Raw genomic sequence first — 27,750 nt, 5'->3', positions numbered from 1 at the left:
ATACGAATCTACATTAGCGACTTGGTGTCACGTGATCTCATGCTGGTTAGTGGAGCACAGAGTTAGTCGATTCGTGTTGCGCATGCGCTGTCACGCTCCTCACCGCCAGTAAACGTAGTGCTGGGATTGGATGACGGAAAAAGGTAATGGGAGATAATTCAGTCAAAAAGGAATATTAGGAACAGAGGGGAGATAGGGAGGAAATCAAGAGTATGAGGAGTGTGACAGAGCATGCGCAACACGAATCGACTAACTCTGTAAGTAAAACAAACCCATTGTACAAGCATATTTATTTTAAGAACAGATATCTGCTTTCTGAAGGTCTTGCCATGACCGTTGCTGGAGTGTTTATTATCAAAGTTAAAAGGCACAAGATGTAGGACAAGTTGTGTGAGCTAAAACAGAAGGATCTTGTTGCAAGGCCATGCTAAGTTAACTACCTCCTCACTGCCCCAACAAGGCTGGTAATACTGCAGAATGTTGCATGCATAAACACACAAAATTATTATGGATACTTAGCAACAATTTTGATCAGTGTTTTAATATTTACATAACATTTCATACATCTTTTTATACATCTTTTAGTCAGACATCAGACATAGGATGATGTCTGACTAAAAGATGCAGCCCAAAATGCCCAAAAGTGTAGTTTTGTAGAGGACTGACAGAAGTGCATAAAAATGGGTCACCTGATAGAAACTCAAACTATGCTTTTTGCTTTGTTCGGTTTTTGGTTCTTTTTGTTTGGTTGTTTTTTGTTGTTGTTTTTTTTTTTTTTTTTGGCTTTTTATTTATATCTGCATAGTTTTGCTGTTTCAGACCAACTATCTATCTATCTATCTATCTATCTATCTATCTATCTATCTATCTATCTATCTATCTATCTATCTATCTATCTATCTATCTATCTATCTATCTATCTATCTATCTATCTATCTATCTATCTATCTATCTATCCAAATATTAGTTTTTAGCGATAGGAGCGAAAATTTGGAATGAAAGTTGGATTATTACTTCTTCCGGGGTTAACATGTCATCAAATAAAAGAGAGGGTTAGGATAGGTGTGACGTAAATTTGCCAAAAAGACACTGTGTTTTTCTTGAACAAGGTACGGACAAGTGTAGTTTTGCGTCCTCTGCAAAGGCGATAAAGGTACTCCAACTTCCGCCATTTTTATGTCGTCATTGTCGATGCCTTTAGTTTCAGACCTAGCACCTACTGGACATTTTTTTCCGCGCTTTCAACGGCGAAAGCTTACAAATTAAAGAGTGGCGGGAGCTGTTGTCAGAAGGGTCTTGTGGAGGAAGAACACGGCTTAGAGGTATTTATACCATTATTATAAACGCGTCGGCCGCTGCTTGCTGTTTTGCTAGATTTATCCGAACGTAATCATTTACGTAGTTTAGAGGCATCATATCTGTGTTTATATCCGCGTTTGCTAGCTACGTTTAATAGCTTGTTACAAGGAAAAAAGCTGCCATCGAATTTGCCACGAAAAAACCACGTGTCCCACTGTTAAGTTATTGTGCTCGGTGTGCTTAAATTAACATGCTAAATTCATATCCTTGATTTGCGACTGCGTCTTAGGCTTTTGAAAGCAGTGGAGGTTAACTTGTATACATTATAACTTACATTAATCATTAATGTGTTGGGTGAAGCTTTCAACGTCGATACTTCATTATTTGGTACAGTGCGTTAAAAAAGTATTCACACTCCTTTAAATTTTCCAAATTTGTCATGTTTCTACCAAAAATTGAAATGTACTTTCTTCTAATTTTCTGTGATCTACCAATGCAAAGCAGTGCATAATTTGAAGCGTTGGCATGCATTCAGTTGGCATACATGTATTCAGCCCCCTGGGCTAATACTTTATAGTACCACCTTTAGCTGCATTTTCAGCTGCAAGTCTTTTGGGTTGTTTTGCTTATCTAGAGCCTGAATTTTTGCTAAATAGATCAGACTCAGTCAGTTTTGAGTTTCCAAGTTTTGTGACTGACTCTCAATTTGATTTAGTTCTATTATTTATTTGTTTTACTGGACCTTACAACTGAATATTCTTTAACTTAACCCATTGTAGTTCTGGTTATATGTGCAGTGCTAATGTCCTGCTGAAGTATGCCTCCACCCCAGTTTGTAGTCACCTTCAGACAGGTCTTCCCAGAACTGCCCTGTATTTAGCTCCATCTACACTATATTGCCAAAAATATTTGTCTGTCTGCTTTTACATGCACAGGAACATTTATCCCATCCTATTCATCTATAAGGTCCAATTTGTTGATGGGCCCACCATTGCCAGCAATAGCAACTTTAACTATTCTGTAAACATCTTTCTCAAGATTTAAGAGCATGTTCATGGCTAGATGAGAAAACCAGAATTACGGCCTCTGCTCTAATTCATCCCAAAGTTGTTCAAGAAGGACTGTGTGCCAATCAAGTTTCTCCACACCAAACTTGCACAACTGCAGCCATGACTGGAACACCGGAATGCACTGATCTTGGGGCGGGACCCAATACTTTTTGCACTATAGTGTGTCTTCCTAACAGTTCTGACCACCTTCCTTGTCTCTGCTGAGGAAACACGTCCACTGGCATAATACTGGCACTGCCATGTTTTCTTATGAATGTTTTGTATTCCTAGTTTTTTTGCATGTAGACTGAGAAGTTAAGCTTTGGCCTCATTTGATCTTTTTTTTTTTTTTTTACATGTTTTTGTATGCGCTCTGCATGGCTTGTGGCAAACTGCAAACAGGTCTCCTTATAGCTTTCTTTCAACTATGGCTTTCTTTTTGCCATTTCCCAACAAAATGCCAGATTTGTGGAGTTTAGAGCTAATAGATGCCATTCTCTTTGGTAGGATTGCAGTGGTGCCATACTGTTTTTGTTCTCCGATTATGTTGGAACAGTGCTCTGCAAGATGTTTCTTTAAACATATTGGCATATTTGTCTAGGTCTTTAGACTTACCCGCAATCCTCTAAGGCATTCACAGAGCAGCTGGATTTATATTGGGATGAAATTACACACAGATGGACTCTATTTATTATTGGGTGACCTTTTGTTTGTTTCTCTCTAACATGCCTATGCTGTGTGTTTCTGCATTTTAAGTAAAGTTCAAGTATTTGTTGTTATATTTTTCTGAATCTGCACACAATAAGGCATCTATAGTTTTAGTTTTTTTTATGTGCTAGTTTAGTGTGTTTTGTCTCTTTTCTAAAAAGTTTGGTTCAATTTACAGTCTCTTTATTTTCAAATAAACCATTTGCAGGTATGGAGTTCAAACGTCGCAATGGTGCCCCTCTCATGGGTGGTGCATCCCAGGCCAAGCGTGGTAAAACGACTGACGAATGGGAGGACAGTCCGTCCCAGTTTGAGGAAGAACTGTCAATGTTTGATGACGTAGAGATCGATATGGATGACATGGAGGGACAGGCGGGACATGATGTCATTCCCGTGGGTGAGTGTTGGGCCTCACACAAGCAGAGGTTTTGTAAATTTCTTTCATAAGTTTCTAAAACTTTAACATCACATGGCACCTCAGGTATTCTTTAATTACAGCTCTATATCTACTGCTCTAATATTTAATGTCCTTTAGTCTTAATGCTGCCTTACCTGTCCTGTCCTGTCAGGTAACCTTTTCTCAGCAGACCAGAACCCTCGCTGGAGGAGGCCTAACGCCCCCTCATTGGACCCATCCTCTGATACCTTGGTGTTCCAGCAAATTGATCTCGACTACTACCTGGGTAAGTATTAAGAAAAATAAAATAGATCTAGATAACTCAAGGACATCCTATAAGTTTGATAGATCTACCCGTAGAGACAGTTGAAGTTATGTAAGATGAAAATGATTGAGTAGTTTTTTTTTCTTCTCTCCTGCAGGTGGCTCCATAGCTGGTATGCCTGGCCAGTCACAGGGAAAAGTACCAATCATTAGGATGTTTGGTGTAACAGACAGTGGCAACAGTGTGTGCTGTCATGTTCACGGCTTTGCACCTTACTTCTATGTTCCTGCACCAAGCGGTGAGTCCTTGACATTATTTTTAACTGTGGTTTATATGTTAAGGTGTATCTCATGCACTACATAATACTTAAGCTGTCAAACTTCTCTGTGGTTTATCCTTATTAGGTGCAAAGTGTTGTGACTGATGCTAATGGGTCTTGAAAAATCTTTACTGTATGTGTGTGATTTTCTTTTATTATCTTTATTTTTTTTTTAAAGGATTCACATCTAATTACCTTGGTGAATTTAAAAGAGAGCTGAACTCTGTTGTTCTTAAGGACATGCGCTCCAATAAGGACAATATCTCTGTCACAGTGCTCGCTGTGGACATCTGTCGCAAAGAAAGTAAGTACATAGAAGTTAGGTTTTTAAAGAAGTTCACCAGCTATCATGATCGTTGATCTCAGACTGTTTTATAAATAAATGAACGCCATAATAAATTAATAAGCATGTATCAGGGTAGTATGTATTCTGTTTTCTATTTTATAACAATGTGCTTTAACAACAAATGTAAGTCCAAGCTTCTCTTCTCTTTCAACCAAAGGCATGTATGGCTACCATGGGCAGCGCAGTCTGGATTTTTTGCGGATAACAATGGCGATGCCTCGTCTCATTGCGCCTGCAAAGCGCCTGCTTGAACAGGGCTTTACGTTTGGACCGTTTCCCATCCAGAGCTACCAGGCCTATGAAGCTAACATAGATTTTGAAATCAGGTAGGTGTTTTATTTAAAAAAAAAAAAAAGAGAGAAAAGGTGTTAAAAGGTTTCATTAGCTAAAATTCCTAATAAGGTTTGCTGTATAAAAAACTTTTATTGTCTGTAGATCACAACTAAATAAATATATTCTGTATTTCTATATAAGCCAGGAGAGTAAACAATTTAAAGGCACCTTTCTTTCAAATTTTGTACCTTTACAACCCAAAACTTCAGTATAATTGATGTGATAGACCAGCACAAAGTTATTCATAATTGTAAGATGTGCGGAAAAGGATTCATGGCTTTCAAAATTCCTCTTATTGATTAAAAAAATAAATAAATAAACTGGCATGCTTTGTATTCAGAGCCCCAATTATACAGACCAAATACCTTATGTATGCAAACCTACTAAGACATGGCTGTCTTCCTAAACTGACAAGCTGGGTAAGGAGAATCAGAGAAGATGCCTCTGGAGGAGCTGCAGTGATCCACAGCTCAGGTGGAAGACTCTGTCCATAAGACAACCAAGTATAGAGAGGGCGTTTAGAGCTCCCATTTACAATTCAGCACAGACCATGTAGCATACTGGCACAGCTACAATAGAGTGGTTTAGATTAAAGCATATTCATGTTTAATATGGGTGGAGAATTTAGGGCATAACCTAAAAAGTAGTGTTTACAGAGGCTCACCGTCCAATCTGACTGAGCTTGAGCTAATTTATGAAAATTAATGGTTAAAAATTTCAGTCTTGAGATTTGTTTGCCATAACTATAGCATACGGTGAGTTTATAAAGCATTACATACAAATGCATGGCACATTTTTTTGATTTTACTGGTTGGAAATAAAATCCATTCATCATTTCCCATCCACCTTGCAATTTCCCATTTCTGTGTGTTGTAACCCTCCCAAAATCCTAATGAAAAACATTGCTGTTTGTGGTTGTAAAGGGACTAAATGATATGGCAAGCTTTCTTTTTGCAGTCTAGCTATCCTGCTGTTGTTTCACAGGTTTATGGTGGACAGTGATGTAGTGGGATGCTGCTGGATTGAACTTCCCAAAGGCAAGTACAGCGTCCGTGAAGAGAAGAGCTCAGTGAACCCAGTTTCTCAGACCCCAAGCAAGGTTGGTGTTGTTTTTGTTAGATCAATATATCTACATTTCTGTCCTCCTGATCCCACCTGTGTTGCTTCCTTGCTTCATAGATTTGTCGTTCACTTCCCTTCCTTCTGGTTTTGTATTGTAAGCAGAGTAAAACAGCTGTGTTACGCCACCTCTTGTATTTGTCCGGCAGGTTTCTTTGTGTCAGTATGAAGTTGATGTCGGATGGACAGACTTCATAAGTCACCCTGCAGAGGGAGAATGGCAGAAGATCGCTCCACTTAGGGTGCTTAGCTTTGACATAGAGTGTGCAGGAAGAAAAGGTCATTTCTTTTTCTAGGCCTTCTTCTACATTATTAAATCGTGAGACAAAGACCCAGTCAGATACATGTTGATGCCGATTTTTTTTATCTTCTTTTTTTTTTTTGTCCAGGAATTTTCCCTGAACCAGATAAAGACCCAGTGATTCAGATCGCCTCGATGGTCCTACGGCAGGGTGAGACCGAGCCGTTCATTCGCACAGTGTTCACCCTCCAGTCCTGCGCCAGCATCGTTGGCTCCCAGATATTATGCTTTACTCAGGAGAAAAAGCTTCTTCAGGTAGCGGCCTGTCTCAGGAAGGGAGAATAAGAAACTCATGCAGCAGATTTCAAACTGTGTTAATTATTTATTTTTTTATTTTAAAATATATATTTTTGTTTCTCTTCTGAGCAGAGCTGGGCAGAGTTCTTGAGGACCGTGGACCCAGACATCATCACTGGATACAATATCCAGAACTTTGATTTTCCCTACCTGCTCAACAGAGCGGCTGCTTTGAAGGTTAGATAGAATCCCGTTTAAAAAGCCCTTTCAATCTTTTTTTTAAATAACACTGTCAGGTGTTATAAGCTCACAATACACCTTCAAAGTTCCAATCCTATTTTCTTGAAAAACATTGAACAATACCCGTGAAACAACGCAAACTTGTTTTAACTGCACATAAGTTGGTGCTTTCAAATATAAATGAAACGTCGCATTTATCGGCTGATCACCGTTCTCCCAAAATTAAGGAAATCGTGGTCGATCGATCGATCGGCCGATTGATCGTTGCACCCCTGATTATCAGAGTTTTGCAGACAGGAAAAGTCTGGAATTTTGTCAAGTTTTTTTCCAGGTCTGGACACGGATTGAAAGAGCTTGGAATGATCTTTGTATTTCCATGGACGTCTGGGATTTTGACTTGAGAAAGTGAAATTTTGATTTTCAACCTGAGCAGGAAACCTGGGTTATATATTTCAATAGATAAACTGAATCATTTTGTCTTGTAAAATATCCTGAAAACATTTATTGTGAGTTGGTGCGATACAAATAATCTGAATTCATAAAATGTTAACACCTATAACATGTTGCAAGAATCCAATGAAAAACTTCTATTCTGGTCAGACTAAAACTTTTCAGTTTTCTTCCTCGACTTTATACCTTTTTATTTTTTTTTTGTTCAGGTGGATCATTTTCCATACTTGGGCCGAATGCAAAGCATCCAATCAGTTCTGCGAGAGTCAAGTTTCCAGAGTAAGCAGATGGGACGCAGGGAGAACAAGACCATCAACATGGAGGGCCGAGTTCAGTTTGATCTGCTGCAGGTCAGAACTTGCTATGTAGCTTATGCAGTTAATATATACATTTATTGATTAGGTAAAAATGTGTCGAATATTATAGATTGGTGTGTCTCCCACAGGTTCTTCTAAGGGATTACAAGTTGCGCTCCTATACGCTGAACGCCGTGAGTTTCCATTTTCTGCAAGAACAGAAGGAGGATGTACAACACTCCATCATCACTGATCTGCAGGTAATACCTAGTTTTCTTCATTTTTGGTCTTCTTTTTAATTGTAATATAAAATATTGCCATTGCCGTTTTCCACCCTCTTTCTTCCACATCAGAATGGAAATGAACAAACACGGCGTCGTTTGGCAGTGTACTGCCTGAAAGACGCCTACCTACCGCTCCGTCTGCTGCAGAAACTGATGTGCGTGATTAACTACATGGAGATGGCCAGAGTGACGGGAGTTCCTCTCACTTACCTGCTCTCAAGAGGACAGCAGATCAAAGTGGTCTCTCAGCTGTTGCGACAGGTAAGAAATGCAAACTGAAACATTACTTGGTATTGGTTATATGGTGCTAAATAAATTAATAACCAAAAACCTGATGAGCCATTCAATGAAAAGGAGAAAGAGGGATGCTGGTATTCATAATTGCATGGATTCATTCATGAATAATAAATCTTTTTACCTGACTGTACAGGTGAAACGGGTACATAAATGCTTTGTCAGTGCATTTAAAACATACTTAAAAAGTAGGTGTGTGTGCTTTCAAGGCTATGAAACAGGACCTGGTAATGCCTGTTGTGAGGACCGAGGGGGGAGAAGACTACACAGGAGCAACAGTCATTGAGCCAGAGAAAGGGTATGTCCATCTTCTGGTTATTTAGCGACTAAATGTCACCCGATCTCCAGTGGGTACAGATTTTTTTATTTTTTCAGCTGTTTCCATCATTCTTTTCTTTAATAGATACTACAGCATTCCTATCGCCACCCTGGACTTTTCCTCCTTGTATCCGTCCATCATGATGGCTCACAACCTGTGCTACACCACCTTGTTGCAGAAAGGCTCTGCTGAGAAACTTGGGTAAGCTTCTTCATTCTGTTTTTGTATCGTCTCCAACCCACAAGGAAGAGATGAAAAACCAAAAATGTAGCTGTTGGCTGTTGTTAGTACGACCAGGAAGATATTAAAACAACACTCTTCAGTGTGGAAGTTCTTTATTGAGGAAGGCAGACTTAAAACTAGTTCTTTCCAGTTTTACTCAATTGTTTAAAACAAAATCAAAGAAAGAAGTCATTTAAAAGGGGACAATATTTTTTAAAACCTTGTGACATGTCTGCAGTTCACTCAGGCTAGGAGAGTGTGAGACTTGAAGCAGATAACAGAAAGGATGCAACAAGGTTTCTCAGTTTTATCCTTTTGAGCTCTCAATGTTTGTTTTGGAACTTGCTGGATTTGAAAATCTTGGCAACCGTTTTTAACTCTTGAGTTAAATTACATTCTCAGGAATATACACACGTAAACTGCTGTTCTAGTAGTGCTAGTTATGCTAATAGCTAAAAAGGATGCTAAAGACAGTTTTAAAAAAAATTCGATTTCTGTAAAAAAAAAACTTTATAAAATAAACACCTGTTTTACAGCAACTGTTCTACTTCTGAAATAATTATTTAAGGGTCACTTACTGCAGGCAGGCTATAAAGAAATATTTTGAATGCTGTTCATGTATGTTCTTCTGTTTTATGTTTTTGTTTAGAAAAGAAAAATCAGATTCAACAGGTCAAAGCTTTATAGAAATTGTCCACAAAATTCTTACTAATGCATCTTTCCACAAGGGTCATTAACTGAATTGGCATGAATAACTCCAGACCAGGGGCCTCATGTACGAAGCGTACTTATGCACAAAACCTTGTGGTTTAATGTTTCATGCACAACTCGGCATGTACAAAGATGAACATTGCGTAAAAGTGTGAAGAAGCCACGGAAACCTTTTTCAATCAACAATAACAAACTACAGACACCTAACACTCACCTAAATACACTGAAATATGACTATTCAGTTTTAATTAATTCATGGAGCATCCAACCTGATGTTATTTCATGAGTTTGAGATTTATGGTTTAAACCAGAGCGATGAAACAATCAGATTTTGGCCTCATACAATAACGTAACACACCTCAAAATGATGGAAACAACCTTAGTCGGATGTAAACTGTGAAACTTCCTCCGTTTCTGTCACCTGTAGATGGAAATGCGCATCGGTCTGTGCGCTGAGGAGCATAAAATGCATGTGAATCATCTAAGGGGCACTTACATTCTCACTGAAATAGAAAACGGTGTCTGATCAGCAGATTAATTCCTAAGAAGTCAGGTTTGATGTTTCCTGAGGTGGACAAGCTGGAGACAATCACACATGTCCATGAATAGCTGCTAAAGTTGTGCGTAATTATGGAACGATGGCAGCTTTGGCACAGCTGGAAGACATCCTCGATGGAAGAAGTCAGAGGGAGAATTTTTATTATTTTTTTCCAGAGCATGGCTTATCAGATGGTTTAGGTTGCCCAAGGCAGGAACTGGCAGGAACCAGAGCTCTGCACAGAACTGGTCTCAGTGTTACAGACGGCAACCAGGACGAACTGTGTGTCGCCGGTTCAAGTTCTTACTATCCTGTGGTCCTTTTAAACCAGAGCTTTTCAGAGGGAGCTGTATTTAGGTCGGGTATTTAGCAGTCATCCCTGAGTCGGGCCATGCCAGCCAAATGGGTCGGCCTCATTCGTATGTTGCTCAGATATATAAAGTTCCCCTAAACTTAGGCTCTCATCTGTTTTCTGAATGTCATCAGAGCTATGGACTGCACTCATATTGCTATAAGGGCCCAATCTGTAAGTCGGCATGCTTTTGTGAATAGAAAGAATTGTCATTCAATAAATGTGTTACCTATTTGTGATGTGCAAATGTAATAATTATAATAGTTGTGTTGGAAGCAAACCTCAATCAGACTGGCTGGTTTCTAAGTCATTTTCTATTTTTTTTTTAATGTGATGTCCTGAACGGTATATGGCCATAAATACTTTGCGTATTTATGGTGGGACCGTGTGATCCAAGCGCCATGTGCAGCTACGCCAAATTCACTGCAAATGGGATGTATGAAGGCTACGTGTGCGGTGAGATGTCATCGCCTAGTTTCGTACATTGAATTATTTTTTGTGCGCCACAAGTTTCAGAATTTCACTCTACCGACAACTTTCACTATGAAAGCTGCGCACTCTTTCGTACATGAGGCCCCTGGCCTACTGGGCATTGCTTTGGGCTGCAAGTAATGATTATTTTACGAATTGGTTAATCTGTCGACTAATTTTTCGATTCATAATTGGATAGCAAAAGGTTCTTTAACAAGAGATGTTTTTTTTTACAGAATTTGAACCAGGTGAAGCTAAAACTACACCACTTGAGGAGTTCTGGATAGAACATATTTACAGACAAAGTATATATTTTTGGTACAGTTTTGGCCTAGCTAGTGCTCTGAGTGGGTTGTTCTTTCAGCAAATGGCATGTTTCTGAGTCTGTATACTCCAGTTAACGATTATTCAATTACTAAATTAGTTGAGGATTATTTCAACAATTGATTAAAGCAATTAATTGTTTCATCCCTATATTTGATTTTAATAGCATTTGTATGTCTGCAGGCTGTCACCAGATGACTTCATCAGGACTCCTACAGGTGATCAGTTTGTGAAGAGCTCTGTGAGAAAGGGTCTTCTTCCAGAGATCCTGGAGAACCTGCTGTCTGCCCGAAAGAGGTTTGAAGCACTTTAAAACTAAAAGGCGCTAATGGTCGGACTTCAGAGGGTATCCATTAGAATTTGCAGTAATCTACAGCTGTTATTGAATATTTAGGACACCCAGTCTCACAGGAAATGCTCTTGAAAATGAAGAATGCAACATATGCCAGCATTAGATGATTAGATGTCCCCTCTGGGTGTGACTATCACTTACCTGTATATTTAAGTTCTGATGTTCATTTCCATTTGTCCCTGCAGGGCTAAAGCAGAGCTAAAGAAGGAAACCGACCCTTTCAAGAAACAGGTGCTGGATGGTCGTCAGCTAGCCCTGAAAATCAGTGCAAATTCTGTGTATGGCTTCACTGGGGCCCAGGTGGGCAAACTGCCCTGCTTGGAGATCTCACAGGTGAGCGCTTTCTATTTCGGGACGAATCGGATAGGAAATGGTTGTAGGCGAGTAGCCTGTCTTGGCCTTGAACAGTTTGTTTTTTGGGTGGGTTTTGTTCAGTGGAGTTTGAGCTTGTTGCCCAGTTTTTATTGTTGTACACAGATGTAAAGTTGGAGCAGGAACGGTAAACGACAAAGATGGAGGGTTACGATAAGAAACCACAGAACAGGTGGAGATGGAGATGTACAGATGAAACAAGATATTTACATGTTCCGCATGAAGCACACAAGCTTTGTTTTTCCCCCTTATTGTCTGACTTTAAACCCAACCTAACATTTCAAGTTTGCTTGCACTGAAGCTAACGTGCCTTTAAACAGTTTGGGAAAGCCCAGATGTTGATGTCATGGCTTTTTTAAGTTTCTGATTTACAGCATTTGAGTTGATTCAAGACACACTTGTGGAAATATTTTAAGGCAACACCTCAAACACGCTGCTGCCTTCTGTGACATCATTAAATAAAAAAGAAATCAGCCAATAAAACAGGAAGAGAATTGTGGACCACCACTGGTCATTTATAAACAGCATGGTAATGTTTATAATCTCCAGGAAGGAGATGAGTTTTGTGTCCTAAATGTCTTGGTGTAAAATGTGTGTATCAACTCCAGAAGCAGAAGATGCTGGCTGAGGCCGTTACAAATAAAAGCGTCGCAAACATGAGTACCCCACCCTAACTGTGAAGCATGGGGGTGGCAGCACCGTATTGTGTCGGTGTTCTGCTGCAGCAGGGACTGGTGCACTTCACATAATAAATGGCATCATGAAAACAAAACATTCTTTGAAAACGTTTGAGAAACACCTGAAGTCATTAGCTAGGAAGATGAAACCTGGGTATCAATGGGTCTCCCAAATGGACAATGCACCAAAGTCCAGCAAACCAGGTTATCCTGTTTAAAAGGCAATTCTACATAATGCTAAGAAAATGTGTGTAAACCTCCGAGTATTGTCTTTTTATATACAGTGTATGTAAATATCTGGTATCATATGTAAACATCTGACTCCACAGACACTTTGAAAGGAAAATACTAAACTACTGCAGTCTCTGTTTAATGAAACGATGGTGAAACCTTCAGTACCGTTTACTGGCCCCACACCACCTCTTTATTATTGTATCTATATTGACCCTCCCACCACCTGAGACAGGCTACAAGGCTCAAGACCCTTTCTCCTGCTTGCTTTTATCTCTTCAAGAGTGTCACTGGTTTTGGAAGACAGATGATTGAGAAAACCAAACAGCTGGTGGAGTCCAAATATACAATTTCTAACGGCTACCAAGCTGATGCCAAGGTGAGACACATCTTTGTGTTCTGCCATTACTAAAACACATTTTGTGTTGTCTTTGTATTTTCAATGATTATCTAGTGGAATTTGAACTTGTGGGGGTAATATATTTTTTTCCTCTTGTCTCTCTGAAGGTGGTTTATGGGGACACAGACTCCGTCATGGTCAAACTCGGTGTCTCCACCGTAAAGGAAGCCATGGATATTGGGAGGAAAGCAGCTGAATGGGTGTCATCCCATTTTACACCACCCATCAAGTTAGAGTTTGAGAAGGTAGCAGATAAACGCATTATAGCTAGGAGCAGCACTTGTTTTCTAATGGTTTCAGAAAAAATGGCTGTTTGCTTTGGCTAAAGTTCTTCTTCCTTTTGGTTATTTTTCAGACAACACTTGACACTAAAGAACATTTTCCTGCTAGGATTGTATCGGACAGATTTTAGCTGTGCCACTGCTAATGATTTAGTAAATGTTTAAGCTTTGAAAAGAGAGCTTTCACATTATTCAGGCCTCTGCTCTTCTGTTTTTAACAAAACAGCGTATAAATGTGATGCAAGTAACTCTTAAGTCAGGATAAAGCTTAAAGCGTGACAAACTTCCTAAAGAATCTACAAGAGTTTGCATTTATTAATATCTTAAATAGCTTCTTACATTACTAGCATGCTTTATTAATTTTCTAGCTGTTTTACTATAAGCATGCCTCAATTTGCACAGAATATTTTTCTGCCTTCTTTTTTGTATAAAGGGTTTTTGCTAAGTAACAGAAATTCTGACATAAATATTTTCCAGATTTGGGTATGTATAAAAAAAAAAACTAGGTAAGAGGCATTTCCAGACTAGATACCCTGTCCTAATATACTCTCATCCATAAATATCTGAGTTTCTTAAAAAGAAGTGTCCTATTAACAATGGTTTTATATAAAGTATGTGTAAACTAGTCAGCGAGCCATTGTCATTTATCTGTCAGTCCACTCATGCACTGACCTGTCACCCCTCCATCCCTCTGTGAATCCAACCACTTACCTGAAGTCTTTGCTTTTTTGCAAGACTCACCTCTGTAGCTAAATTAATTGTAAACTCTGATTTGTACACTGTTTAAATATTTGACAATAGTTGAATGACAATCCTGGACAATTTTAGTTTTGATAGGTTTGGCATGGATTAGGAACCCAGTGAATAATGAGAATACCATTTTTTTAAATCCATGTTGAAATATGTAGCACTGTTATATTTTTCCTTTTTTTAATGGTTGCATAAAGGGTCTCTTACAATGAAGACCGGTGTTTTGACCTCCACAGGTGTATTACCCATACCTGCTGATCAATAAGAAGCGCTACGCAGGCCTGTATTTCTCCTCCAGTCCAGACACGCATGACAAGATGGACTGTAAAGGCATCGAGACAGTCCGCAGAGACAACTGTCCTCTAGTGGCCAATCTTATCAACACTTGTCTACAAATGATCCTCATTGACAGGTACAGTGCGCATATACTTGCTGCATAGAAGTTTAATAAAGATGACCTCCATTGCATTTATTTTTAAGCATCAAAACGGCCAAATTGCATTTTAGATGTTTTTTTGTTGTTTTTTGTAGGGATCCTCTAGGTGCTGTGGATCATGCAAAGGAAGTGATCTCAGACCTGCTGTGCAATCGCATTGACATCAGTCAGCTGGTCATCACTAAAGAGTTGACGCGTACAGCCCAGGAGTACGCTGGCAAGCAGGCACACGTGGAGCTGGCGGAAAGGTCAAATTGTTTACTAACCTCTTATTTCAGTTAAGAAAAATCGACTGTTTTTGGGAAATTTCTCCTTTTCATGTTGATGTTTTCACAGGATGAGGAAAAGAGATGCAGGTAGTGCCCCAAACCTGGGTGACAGAGTTCCCTACGTTATCATCAAGGCTGCAAAGGGAGCAGCAGCTTACATGAAGTCAGAGGTGGGGAACGTTCTCTCTGTGACCTTCTTGCTTGACACGTGTGTTGTATTTTCCTTTTCACACACGTTTACATCTGGTGTTATTCCTAACTCTTCCAAAACCTCAGGACCCGATCTATGTGCTGGAGAACAATATCCCCATCGACACACAATACTACCTGGAGCAGCAGCTGTCCAAACCCCTACTGAGAATATTTGAGCCTATCCTGGGGGAGACCAAGGCGGAGAGTGTCCTTCTAAGTACGACAAGAAATATGTTTTTCAGAATGGTGGTTCACACAGCATGATGCTGCCACCAGCATCATCCACTGATTGTCCACTAATGTTCTGTAACTAATGCTGGACAGCTTTCTTTGTACTGACATTAAATTACACATTATCCAACTGGGTAAAAAGAAACTATGAAATCTTTTCCTTCTACTTCACAATTCTTCACTACTTTGGGTTAATCTACTACATAAAATCCAAATATTTTACATTGAGGTTTATGCTTGGTACAAAATGTGGTATGAAGGGATGTGAATACTTCTTTGAGTCAGATCAAAAATCCAGTCTAACCAGGAAATAAAATCTAGAGATCTAAACCATATCTAACCACCTAAACTGCATCCATGTCTGTTCTAGAAGAGGCCTGAATGACAGCAGTCTGAGTCGTTTGTTTTTTCTCTCTTTTTAGAGGGCGACCACACTCGCTGTAAGACCGTGTTGACCTCGAAGGTTGGAGGCCTCATGGCATTCGCCCAGAAGAGAAGCACCTGCATTGGCTGCAAAGCTGTGCTCAAGACTGATGGTGTGCTTTTGCTTCCCCGTCTTTTTTTTTTTTTTTTTTTGGTTTTTGATTGATGACGTCTGAGTTAAAGTGATACGAAATGTTTTCTTTCGCATAACTACCTCTAGCTTTCTAATAGATATTTGTATGCTTCCAGCGGCTGTGTGTGATTTCTGCAAAAAGAAGGAGTCTGAACTTTATCAAAAAGAGGTATGCAAGAACGTTTCTATTTTTTTCCCCATGTAGTTGGAGAGCAAATTTTTTCCCATTGTAACTGTTTTTGTTTTTTAATAATCATCTAGATCTTCCACCTGAACGCGTTGGAGGAGCGTTTCTCCCGTCTGTGGACTCAGTGCCAGCGCTGCCAGGGTTCGCTGCATGAAGATGTGCTCTGCACCAGGTACAGAATAAAAAAAATAATGGGGACTTTTAGCTTTGTTAGATGTGCAAATCTAACCCCGTTGATGCCCACTGTTCTGCAGCCGCGATTGCCCAATCTTCTACATGAGGAAGAAGGTTCAGAAGGATCTGGATGACCAGAGCAAGCTAGTGTCTCGATTCAGATGGTGATAAACCCATATCCTGAAGGCGAAGTCGGACTCAATCCTCTACCTGTATGTTCTGTCTTTTAGTGCCTGTAAAAATGCCTACATAACGTTTTTTTCTATGAATACATTTACTTGTAGTGCCTTTTTGTAAAATAAAGTGAAACATCTAGTTTTTGGTTGTTGGGTAGAGTGAATTTTTTTTTGCTCAGATCATGCACAGGTGTTGGGTTAACACGGTTTTAACCGCATGTTCAGCTGTGTTTAACTTGCCAATACAACATGAAATCAGACTAAACTCTTTCAGAGGTAAGAACTCACTCTTTCTCAGACCTCAGAAACCACAGCTTCTCATCTGGTTTAGTAGCTGACAAGACAAAACCCTGAGTCTGTAGTTTGTTTTGGTGCAAACCTAAAAAGGGTTGGAGTTCATGCAAAGCATATCGTCTTAAGCAATACGTTCTTGATTTCATAAGTTATCCTACTAGAAAAAAAAACATTGATGTAAAAGCTAAAAATAATTTTATAATTGAAACTTTACATGTTTTCCATCTGGCATGGTCGAGAAGGGGGGGCCCTGCAGTGGATGATGAGGGGAGCTGAGATCACTGGAGCATCTCTAACCCTCTCTGAAGGCTCTGTTACAGAGCTGCTGCAGGCACAGAGGTCTGGACATCGTCAGACTCCTAATGGCATCTTCATGGTGTTTTTTGAATGTCTGACATCAGCCAAACAGTCCCACAACCAGCGCTGCTGCATGGCTTTCTGCCTCCAGCTGTTAAAACGGTCAACTGCTAATTACTGGTTTTTTTTATCTGTTTAATTGGCTTTCACAGTGATCTGTTAAATGATCCCAGAGATCAGTTTACACCTTGCTTTACAATGATTGAATTCACACAGCAAAGAGGCTTCTAAAGAATACAACTCAAGATGTGATTTTTATTTTCTGTGCATTCAGCATTGTATTTGCTTTACACTAGGGATGCATCAAGTCGTTCTACAAAAATAGAAAACCATTAGTGACAAATGATCAAAAACTTGCTTTTTTTTTTCTTTTAACCAGCCACCCAGCATCGCATATGATCAGAAAACTCAAACTCTGGCTTCAGCACGTGCCAGTAATACCACATAAATGTTCTCACAAGTCACATGCTGTGGTGATGAGGTGGCGAAGAAAAGTGCTGGAACAAACTGCAGACTGAATTTTAACTGCAACCACAAACACTGAGAATGTTAAATATGATGCAAGTGTACAAGCCCGTAAGCAGGTTACTCAGTGCCTGATTTAAAAAGAAAAGCATTTCCTGAGTAAACTTTGAAAGTGGCACAAACTCGTCCTGTTTAAGAAACAAAGTGGAACATATTTGAACGTAAGTGAACCTGGGAGACTGAAACACCGTTTGAAGGTTTAAACAGAAGAAGCTGCTGCTCTAACAATAGACACAAAATATACTGCTGTTGTGTTCTATTAAAATGAACACTTAAAAAATGACAAAAGGTGACCGTGGAGACAGTCGCAGCGATGAAAATCGATTCTGCAACGTCTGCTTCGCTGACGCCTCCACGGTGAGGGGCAGTGTGCGAGTCAGGGCGGGCGGGCAGTACGATACAAGTGCTCTCAGGGAGGCTGTGGCCATATGTGTGTGTGTGCTATAGTATAATGCAACGTCTCTGATTGTTCTTCTTGCTCTTTTTGCTGCTGCAGTTGGTCTCCTTGTATCTTCTGATCTCCCGGACTAGTGAATAGAAGGCTTCCTCCACACCCTGCAAGACCAGAAAGTGAGAAATGTTGGTTTGGTACTTTCAGCGATTTTTCTGCAGGAATCTTCCGAACTTAAAATGTGTTAGTGCATGAATTAGTGTTGGTTAGTAAGTCAGAATAACTTTCAGAAAGTCAGTAATTTAATACAATAATTATATTTTAAGCATTTTGTTTTTCTGATCATTTTGATTATAGCTTAAAGGCAACAAAAACCCAAAATTCAGTTTCTCCACATTTAAAAAAAAAAAGTATTTTTAGTAAAGAAATCTTATGGCCATGTTGGCCACGTTTACCTTCTCCCCAGTCATGGGCAAAAAACTGCCGACTTGACACTTTTCTCATTAGACAGTCTCTCGGTCAAACAAAAGGTCATTGCTAAAGCACCTGCTGTTCAGAGGGCTGTATCCAAGCATAGTAATGGAAAGTTCAGTGGAAGGAAAAAGTGTAGTAGACAAACATGCATGAGCAACATGTGTATAACTGCAGCCTGAAGAATTTTGTGGAGGGCTTCCAAGGTGTAAATAAGGTGCTTCAAGAGCTACCACACACAGACCTATTCAGGTGGATTCAGCCTGACCTAAACCCCTTTGGGTATTGCCAAGAGGAATTTTGGGTCTTTTTTGGGCCATAATCCTAATATTAACAGAATCTGTTAAAAACTTAAAACATAATCATTCTGTGTAATGAATCTATAAAATTTACGAGTTTCCCTTTTTCAGATGAATTACTGGCATTAATTAACTCTTCCGTTATTGTCTAACTGAGATAAACCTCAGGTGTTGCTGTTTCCACACACCTGTCTGGTTTTAGCAGAAGTCTCTACGAACGGCACTCCATAGCTCCGCGCCAGCTCCTGAGCCTGCCTCGTCTCCACCGTGCGGGAGCTCAGATCGCTCTTGTTCCCCACCATCACTATGGGAACACTGTCACTGTCCTTCACCCGCTTGATCTGCTCTCTGAGGAGATGACACATGTCAAAAAGCCCTTAGAGACTGAGGCCGTCCTTGTTGAACAGCTGTTTTCAGCCACCTGTCTTGGTCATCTGCAGAGGTCACATTGTTTGCATATAAACTGCACAGCAACAGGTGAGACAGAAAAGTCCAAACTCTAAAAAAAAAAAACAAAAGCAGTTAATCTTGAAATGTGGGAGGCAGCAAAGCTAGAGGAGCTGTCTTGATTCAAATGGCCACAGAAATTTTAACCACACTCAGCATCTGTGTTTGAGATAAATGAGCTCAGTTCCTGCTTGGCAGGAAACAGCCCTCATAGCTAAACTGTTTAGTCCTGCAATAACCAGATATCTTGATAACAGTAAATTGTGATTCAAACTCTTCTGTCTTAGCATGATGTCTTTCTCACGTACCACTTTACAGCAGATGCAGCATTTCCAGTCGCTTTGTTTTTTTTTTTTTACTCATTGTGTACCTGTAAAGGTGAACATCCTCGAAGGACTTGTAGTTGTTGATGGCAAACACACAGAGGAAGCCCTCTCCAGTCCTCATATACTGGTCCCTCATGGCGCTGTACTCCTCCTGACCTGCAGTGTCCAGGATGTCCAGCAGACATGTCTCCCCGTCGATCACCACCTGTTTTCTATACGAGTCCTGCGTCACAAAAACGTCATCGTCCTCAAAATTAGTTTAGCTGCAGTTGCATCAGTTATTCAAGGGCCGCATTATGTATTAACAGGGCATTAATGATTTATATCTGTGACAGTAAATGAAGCAGGTGATGTCTTCCAGATAAACTGCAGACTTTAATTTACGAGACGTGATCGCTGCAAGTTAAAAAGTTTCTTTTTAGGAGAGCAGGAGAGACTGTATAATTTGGTTTTCATCTGCGAAATGATGGCTTGCCTTCATTATGCCACCATTATGAGGCGTGATGTCCTTTGCATCTATTTAACACTTTTGATTTTATAGCATCTCCACTTAAAAAAAACAACAGCATCTACAGTAGGCAGAGGCCAGTTCTAAAACCTGTCCCTGCACACTGCTGGTCAGACGGCTGAAAGAGGGCTCCTTTGCAAACTGAAAACACAAATTCGGCTGTTTGGGAATATTTCCAGGTTTGGTCGAGAAAAAAACCCAAAAACACTAACAACCATACTGTGTAAACGAAGTGCGCTTCAACCATCGCTCTTTTTGAGGTAACGCTGTTTTACAACCACTGTACAGCTGGCAGGCTATGAGCAGAACATCTGTTAACAACACAACACCAGACTGGTTAAACAGCCTGACTGACTAACCAAGTAATATGAGCTTGATATATTTCCAGGACTAAAAGGTACAATGTGCACAATAAGCAATTCAAAACAACTATAGATTTCAGTATCTAGCTTATCTATCTATAGATCAAAACCAAAATAAATGTTACAGATATAATTAGACAACTGCATTAATATATTGTAGCTGCTGTAGGAGGAATTGTTTGTAAATACCATGATATTTTTACATAATGAGATGCCTTATCTGCATGAATATAATTATTTTAGGTCTCTTTATCTATAAATTATTATCATTGCCAATGATCTATAAAAGGGTGAACCTACATGCCATTGAAATAAAGCTGAAATCAACAAAAAATAAGGGGAATAGATTCATTTATTTTTTTTAATTAAAACCTCAGTGGCAAATTGCATTTTTTAAGTAAATAATAGAAACATTTTCCTCTAATTTATTTTGTAATAAATATTATTTTACCTATCCATCTTTCCCAGTCCTTTTTGCCACTGCCAACATAATCAGACTGCAGTGGCCTTTAAAAGCCCATTAACTTCAACACACCCAGACATTTTAGAGCATATAGAGCTTCCTCGGTTTCTCACCTCGATAGTGGGATCATATTCGTCCACGAAGTGGTTCTGGATCAGCTGGATGGTGAGAGCGCTCTTCCCCACACCTCCAGCACCGACCACCACAAGTTTGTACTCGGTCATGCCTGCAAAAAAAGAGTCGAGTCAACAGGTGGACGACTCTTGTTAAAACTTAAAAAGCCACGATTTCATAATCTTTTCCAGAAAGTATCAGGTGATCATTAACAGATCCTCCCCCCCCCCCCAGCGACAATCCTCTCCTCCCTGAACTGACATGGCGAAGAGTCTAACCCAGATTTATCTCCCCATACAGACGCTTTTATGTAAATTAAGTCAGTTTTATCAGCGCCGAGTCGAAGTGAATGAGGGCTAGAAGTAAGAAAACACGGTCAGCGGTGCTTACCTGTCCGTCGGGCTGTGTTACACTGTGAAATGAAAGTTGAATTTCCGACAGATAAATGAGATTAGCTTGCTACATAACGTTAGCAAGAGATCATTTCCTTATTCAAAGCACTGGTTGAAACACTTCCACTAACGGACAACTGATCTGCCAGACTAGACAAAGATAAGAGTTTTCGAGCCGGACAATCGTAAAAGTGTGAGGAAAAATATTCGACTTTACACAAAGATTTATAAGCAAGAAAACGTTGTAATTCCTACTTCTTCTCAGTTGCGGTTCATTGTAAATTAAGCGTTAATCCCCTTGTAATGCAACCAATCAAAAGAAGATTTTAAAGAATGACGTCCCTTCTGTCCAATCACAACAAGGCTTTAGTTCATAGCTCCGCCCAAAGATAGCAAAAAGCCCCAATCATCAACAGTTATATCTTCACTGGGGCGCGGCTTCCCGGATAGGTTTTCCTTTCTTGCACATCCTTCTCTTTAATTTCGCGTCACAAACGTAACATGCTGATGAGCAGTACTTGTTGCGTAACACCTTTTTAGACTTACTGTATGAACTATTTCAAACCATTAAAATGTCTGTATTTAAACGCCGCTGTCTTCTAATGGTTTATTTTGAAAGCTTTACCCGGAATATTTACCGTGATCTTATGGCTCCCTTGACTTAGAACATGTATGCTGAGATGATTGAATGTTTTCTGCACTCTGATGGTTGCTCTTAATAACTGGAACTCCATTATTACATCATTACACAAAACAAACACCTGTATAGACAAATATGGACGAGAAAGTAATCACTCACATTCTCTTGTTAAAAAAACAGCTTGGGATGATTTGAACTTTGTGACGTGGTTCATTGTTCTGTTGAATGTAGCCTCCAGAAGGGGTGGCCATGTACCCACACACCATTATAACACCACCACCAGCATGAACCTTGATACAAAGCAGCATGGATGCCTTTCTTCTTAACGTTTCGTATGAAATGGAGACTCATCGGATCATGGAATATTTTCCAATTTTGGTGAGCCTTTTTGAACTGTGGCCTCAGTTTCTTGCTCTTAGCAGCAGAAATGGCATCCAGTTCTTTTCTGCTGCCGGAGTCTATCTGCTTCAGGGTTTATAGAGTTTTGTGTTAAGAAATGTTTTTCCTGTTACCTTTGGTTGTAATAAGTGGTTAATTGAGGTAGTGTTGCCTTTCTGTCATTTTGAACCATTCTGCCCATTCTCTGATTTTGATATCAACAAAACCTTTTTGTCCACACAGCTACCATTCAGTGGATATTTTCTCTTATTCTCAGCTGTAAAACTGAAAGATGACTGCGAGTGAAATTCCCAGTGGATCAGCGGTGTCTGAAAACCCAGACCATTCCATCTGTCACAAACAACCATACTATGAACAAAGTCACTCTTTATAGACAAAACTGAAAAAAGCATGTAATGTTTTGTTTAATAATAAAAATAGACTAAACAAATAAATTGATTTCTTGTACTATTACTGTCTTTCTTTTGTGGAATTTCTGTGTAGATATTGCATGAACATAGAAAACCTGCTAAATGAGCTTTTAATAATAACTTTTAAATAAAAAACTGCTTAGTTCTATATCTATATTGGTATTGACAGTCACTCTGAAGAGCTTCATGAGCCGCATGTGGCCCCGGAGCCGCAGGTTGGAGACCTCTGATTTATACAAAAGCTTTGTAAGATTGTTCAGCAGTTTCAGCACCCTCTAGTGGTAATAAAAAAGAACTAAACGTTAATAGAGTTGTGGCAGATACAGAAAATAGGTTTAATGAGAGTAATGACCACCCTGATCAGTAATAGAATTGATTCTTAAATCATGAAATTAATTAAGATGGATTTTTATGAAATCCATCTTAAAGAAAGATAAACTTAAATCACACTCAAAAAGGTTGTAACAGAATATATTGATTAAGAAAAACAAACAAAAAACAAACAAACCCTCCCCCCCAAAAAAAGACAGTTTTGACCCAACAGAACAGTAGATACATGTTCCTCTTAGTCCCACACCCAATTTATATCCATCAGTGGGCTGCACTGCAGTAGACATAGACACACACAGCGTGCCCCGCCCTCTGCCTCATCATCCTCACTTCCCTTGTCTTTGACGTCCATGTTTCTGCCTCATGCTTCCCACTGAGTGCATCTGCTCTCCGATCTAATCTTTGCCTAAAATCACAGCAATAATCCAGGATCCATCTGTCCTGATAGAGACAGAGAGAGAGAGGAATTGTGCTCTGCATGTAAAACACTGATCCAGTGTGTCACAGTGTGACAGGACCTTCAGTGGAAATAATGAATCCCGATGACACGATTGTGCTGAAATCTGACGTCGCTTCAATCTTTACTTTACACAAGGTTTATCTCACATGTACATTTTTATACATAAAATATTTTCCACATTTCTGCAAGTTTAAATATGATATTTTTTTTTCCTCTTCTTACAACTATTCTCATCCGGCAACCACACTTTTCATCAAGAGAGGAGAGAACATTTGAACAGCCATAAAGTTTGACAAAGAAGAAAATCCATTAAAGATACACTGATACGACACATGGAAATACAATTTTACACAGGAGATGATTATTCATGTCTTAAATACATTACAATCAAAACAAAATCGGATTTACCCACTTTTGATGCTATGTCAACAGAGGCTAACAACATGTTACTGTTATGCCTTCACATCCTTTTAACATTCATTGTTGATCACAAACGGGATCTGAAAAGGACTCGTAATTACTTATTTTCACTTGAACGATGTTACATCAGATTAAATCAGGAGTTACGTGTGTGTATTTGCATAAATACACCTTTTTATGAATTTGATGCAATGTACTGAGCAGGTTATACAGTTCAATAGCTCCTCTGCAAGAAAAACCCAGTGTTCACCGCACCAATACAGAGATAGATACTATAACAGAATGTGCAAAAAAAAAAAACAACCAAAAAAACATCTGATTGGCTGCATTTTACACAATTGCTGATCAAATTTTCCTGTAGGTGCTTGCTTATCCTATCATTCGGCCGTTGTGGGTTCTCTCTTACAATAGAAATCAGTGTGTCGCCATTCCTTCTGCATGTATGCACCTCGCTGTGCATGTTTGAAATCAACTATGTTTGTTGTTGTGCTTTATGAGTAAAACCAAAGAGCTGGCTGGAAAGTTGCGAAATAACTGTGCAAATTAAAACATGCTCACTGCACAATGTTTCAGCACCGGCACCTGACACAACTGCCCACTTACTGCCACACATGCACACGCAACACCTGACCCAACGACACAAACACGACAAAAAATATATTAGAAAGGACAGAGACATGAAATGAAAGGTGAGGAGAGGACAGAAGAAAGGGAGCTAGAGAGACAGTAGGAAAGGCACGACCCCTTGAACTTCAGGTCAGGGTTTACTACATCTGTTCTATGCTGGCAAAGAAGCAATAAAGCCAGTATCACAATTTTTTTATTTTTCTCTGCCAAATCTCTGATGTGAGGGAATAAACTTTTGACCTGATGTGCAGTTCAGCTTAGAGGTTTACATACCCCCATCATCTTCTTGTGGATGTCATAATATTTTGGGAATTTTTTTTATTCATTTGAATAGATCTCTCTCCAGGGTAGAGTCATTAGACAACAAAAAACTTAATTAAAATGTCCCTTAGCAATTTGCAGAGATGCCACACATTTGCCATCAGGTAGGTTTCCATTATAATTCTGCTCACTTCTTTCACCAGAGTTCTGTTAAATTAGTTTGGTTCCAGGCACGGATGTAATTTTAAACACATTCCACAAATTTTTCAATAGAGCTGAAGTTTCTGCCATTCCAAAAGGTTAATGTCAGCCAACATTATGCTTTCCAAAACTTTTTTTGATATTTGTTTGGGATTACTGTCTTGCTCGAAAGCCTAATTGTGTCCAAGATTCAAGCAACTAAATGTTGGCTTGAGGTGAAGTTGAAAAACTTGTGCTTTTGTTTGGCGTCCCCTCAGTCCATGGCATTGTTAAACTGTCTATACTGTGGAAAGACCCAAGGAGCACTTGCAGAGAACTCCAGAAAGACCTGGAAGAAGCAGGGTCAGTTTTTCCTATGAAAACAATATTTAATGCATTCAGCCGCAATGGCCTCAATACACACTCACTGTGCAAGACTCCACTGCTGAAGAAAAAGCATGTTGAAACTTGTTTAAAGTTTGCTGTGGTAGATCTGGACAAGCCAGTGAAATACTTGGAGAATATACTCTGGTCAGATGATGTCAAAGTTGTACTTTTTAAATGTCATTACACACACCAAGTTTAGAGAAAGAATGGTTCTACCTATCAAAAACACCAATGCCAAAGGTGAAGTTTGCACGTGGGAACATCGAGGTCAAGGCTGACTGGTACTGGCAGTCTTCATATTACTGAAGGAAGGATGAAAGTGGGACATTCTTGATAAGCCTCTGAAGATGAGACCAGTGTAGTTTCCTGGCAAAACAATACTCCCAAACGGACAGCCAAGGAAACTCTTGGTTTCAGAAAAGAAAGTTAAACTACTAAAATGGCCCAACTGTCTGGAGCTAAAATATTTGCTGAACATTTACGGAAGGAACAGACGATCAGATCGTATAGAAAAGACACCCAGAACCTTTGAAGATTTGAAGACAGTCTGTGTGGGAGACTGTGCCAAAACCACACCTGAGTAATGCATATGTGGACAAATTTTCTGTGACATCTTTGTGCGTGTGGCTTATCTGGTCTTTTCCAACATCTGGAGTTAATGTTTTGTCAATAGAAATATAAAAAATATATTTATTGAAAAAAAACGTTGTAGGACATATGCAGTACTTTATCTGCTGTACGCATACATTTGAGTCTGAATGTCTAAATTTCACCATGTGTGGATTGGAGGAAATTCACAGTGAATTAAAATTCATGCTCTTAGTTCTTATTTTTCAAAATAATTAAAGTGGTTTGTTGTACAATCATCCACCCTGGAAAACGAACAGTGCAAATACATCATTAAGTGCAGAACTGTGCTTTGTAGTTATCCCTGACCTAGATGAGACACTGTTAAACGCAACAGGCATATTTTTAAAACCAGTTACACCTTCACACACATGCACACACAAACACCCATACACAAATAGTATGTCTTTCTATCTTTACAAGGACTTTGCATTGACTTCCATTCATTTTCCATTCATTTCTATGGCCTAACCCGGACCCTAACTCTAAGCCCAACCATTACCAGTACATACCTAACACCTAACCTAACGTAAACTCAATTCACACTTTCGTCCGAAACTCTAACAGTGGGTCTTGACAATGTAGTGTACAGTACAGACCAACAGTTTGGACACACCTTCTCATTCAAAGAGTTTTCTTTATTTTCATGACTATGAATATTGTAGCTTCACACTGAAGGCATCAAAACTATGAATTAACACATGTGGAATTATATACTGAACAAAAAAGTGTGAAACAACTGAAAATATGTCTCATATTCTAGGTTCTTCAAAGTAGACACCTTTTGCTTTGATTACTGCTCCGCACACTCTTGGCATTCTGTTGATGATCTTCAAGAGGTAGTCACCTGAAATGGTTTTCACTTCACAGGTGTGCCCTGTCAGGTTTAATAAGTGGGATTTCAAGCCTTATAAATGGGGTTGGGATCATCAGTTGTGTTGTGCAGGAGATGGATACAGTACACAGCGGATAGTCCTACAGAATAGACTGTTAGAATTTGTATTATGGCAAGAAAATACAGCTAAGTAAAGAAAAACGAGTGGCATCATTACTTTAAGAAATGAAGGTCAGTCAGTCCGAACAATTGGGAAAACTTTGAAAGTGTCCCCAAGTGCAGTCGCAAAAACCATCAAGCGCTACAAAGAAACTGGCTCACATGAGGACCGCCCTAGGAAAGGAAGAACAAGAGTCACCTCTGCTGCGGACGATAAGTTCATCCGAGTCACCAGCCTCAGAAATCGCAGGTTAACAGCAGCTCAGATTAGAGAACAGGTCAATGCCACACAGAGTTCTAGCACCAGACACATTCCTAGAACAACTGTTAAGAGGAGACTGTGTGAATCAGGCCTTCATGGTAAAATAGCTGCTAGGAAACCACTGCTGAGGACAGGCAACAAGCAGAAGAGACTTGTTTGGGCGAAAGAACACAAGGAATGGACATTAGACCAGTGGAAATATGTGCTTTGGTCTGATGAGTCCAAGTTTGAGATCTTTGGTTCCAACCACCGTGTCTGTGCGGCGCAGAAGAGGTGAACGGATGGACTCTACATGCCTGGTTCCCACCGTGAAGCATGGAGAAGGAGGTGTGATGGTGTGGGGGTGCTTTGCTGGTGACACTGTTGGGGATTTATTCAAAATTGAAGACATACTGAATCAGCATGGCTACCACAGCATCTTGCAGCAGCATGCTATTCCATCTGGTTTGCGTTTAGTTAGACCATCATTTATTTTTCAACAGGACAATGACCCCAAACACACCTCCGGCTGTGTAAGGGCTATTTGACCAAGAAGGAGAGTGATGGGGTGCTGCGCCAGATGACCTGGCCTCCACAGTCACCGGACCTGAACCCAATCGAGATGGTTTGGGGTGAGCTGGACCGCAGAGTGAAGGCAAAAGGTCCA

The 27,750-nt window shown here is 39.7% G+C and overlaps 2 protein-coding genes and 1 long non-coding RNA gene across 4 annotated transcripts; 2 read left to right on the top strand and 1 right to left on the bottom strand.

Annotated features, from left to right (window-relative positions):
• The first annotated feature begins 1,176 nt into the window (after window positions 1–1,176).
• On the top strand, window positions 1,177–16,202 carry LOC124864334 (DNA polymerase delta catalytic subunit-like). The gene is given in 28 exon segments (XM_047359091.1): window positions 1,177–1,227; window positions 1,229–1,322; window positions 3,265–3,453; window positions 3,626–3,739; window positions 3,876–4,016; window positions 4,216–4,341; window positions 4,541–4,709; window positions 5,701–5,815; window positions 5,985–6,114; window positions 6,225–6,391; window positions 6,506–6,610; window positions 7,273–7,413; window positions 7,509–7,619; window positions 7,713–7,904; window positions 8,147–8,235; window positions 8,341–8,457; window positions 11,058–11,171; window positions 11,412–11,559; window positions 12,790–12,885; window positions 13,014–13,151; window positions 14,174–14,349; window positions 14,469–14,621; window positions 14,710–14,812; window positions 14,919–15,051; window positions 15,488–15,601; window positions 15,738–15,790; window positions 15,883–15,980; window positions 16,063–16,202. Coding segments are annotated over 28 exon segments (3,465 nt in total). The 3' UTR covers window positions 16,151–16,202.
• Window positions 16,203–17,044: 842 nt separating this feature from the next.
• Window positions 17,045–22,079, bottom strand: LOC124864335 (GTPase HRas-like). 2 transcript variants are annotated; one of them, XM_047359092.1, is made up of 5 exons: window positions 21,907–22,079; window positions 20,715–20,827; window positions 19,313–19,491; window positions 18,684–18,843; window positions 17,045–17,889 (listed from the first exon to the last, which is right to left on the bottom strand). In XM_047359092.1, exons 1-5 carry the CDS (start codon window positions 21,959–21,961, stop codon window positions 17,776–17,778), a joined length of 621 nt encoding a protein of 206 aa, XP_047215048.1. In that variant the 5' UTR covers window positions 21,962–22,079; the 3' UTR covers window positions 17,045–17,775. The 2 variants fall into 2 exon arrangements, with proteins under 2 accessions (XP_047215048.1, XP_047215049.1); XM_047359093.1 differs by lacking the exon at window positions 21,907–22,079 and adding an exon at window positions 21,106–21,680.
• On the top strand, window positions 21,985–22,599 carry LOC124864337. Its single transcript, XR_007037292.1, has 2 exons — window positions 21,985–22,125; window positions 22,369–22,599. It is a non-coding gene; the product is annotated as an uncharacterized LOC124864337 (long non-coding RNA).
• The last annotated feature ends 5,151 nt before the right edge of the window (window positions 22,600–27,750 follow it).

This window comes from Girardinichthys multiradiatus, chromosome Y, assembly GCF_021462225.1.
Source record: "Girardinichthys multiradiatus isolate DD_20200921_A chromosome Y, DD_fGirMul_XY1, whole genome shotgun sequence".
In the NCBI taxonomy this organism is placed as follows: domain Eukaryota; kingdom Metazoa; phylum Chordata; class Actinopteri; order Cyprinodontiformes; family Goodeidae; genus Girardinichthys; species Girardinichthys multiradiatus.
The sequence above is the reverse complement of the archived record's forward strand: the minus strand, read 5'-3'. Positions and strand labels throughout refer to the sequence as shown.

Bases quoted from the DNA above. Each gene is read 5' to 3' on its own strand.
- LOC124864335 (XM_047359092.1), bottom strand. From the start codon at position 21,961: ATGAACCACGTCACAAAGTTCAAATCATCCCAAGCTGTTTTTTTAACA. The intron at 19,492-20,714 runs GTGAGAAACCGA...TTTGTGACGCAG, and splicing joins AATATGATCCCACTATCGAG to GACTCGTATAGAAAACAGGT. The intron at 17,890-18,683 runs GTGTGTGGAAAC...CTGGTCTTGCAG, and splicing joins CTTCTGCTAAAACCAGACAG to GGTGTGGAGGAAGCCTTCTA.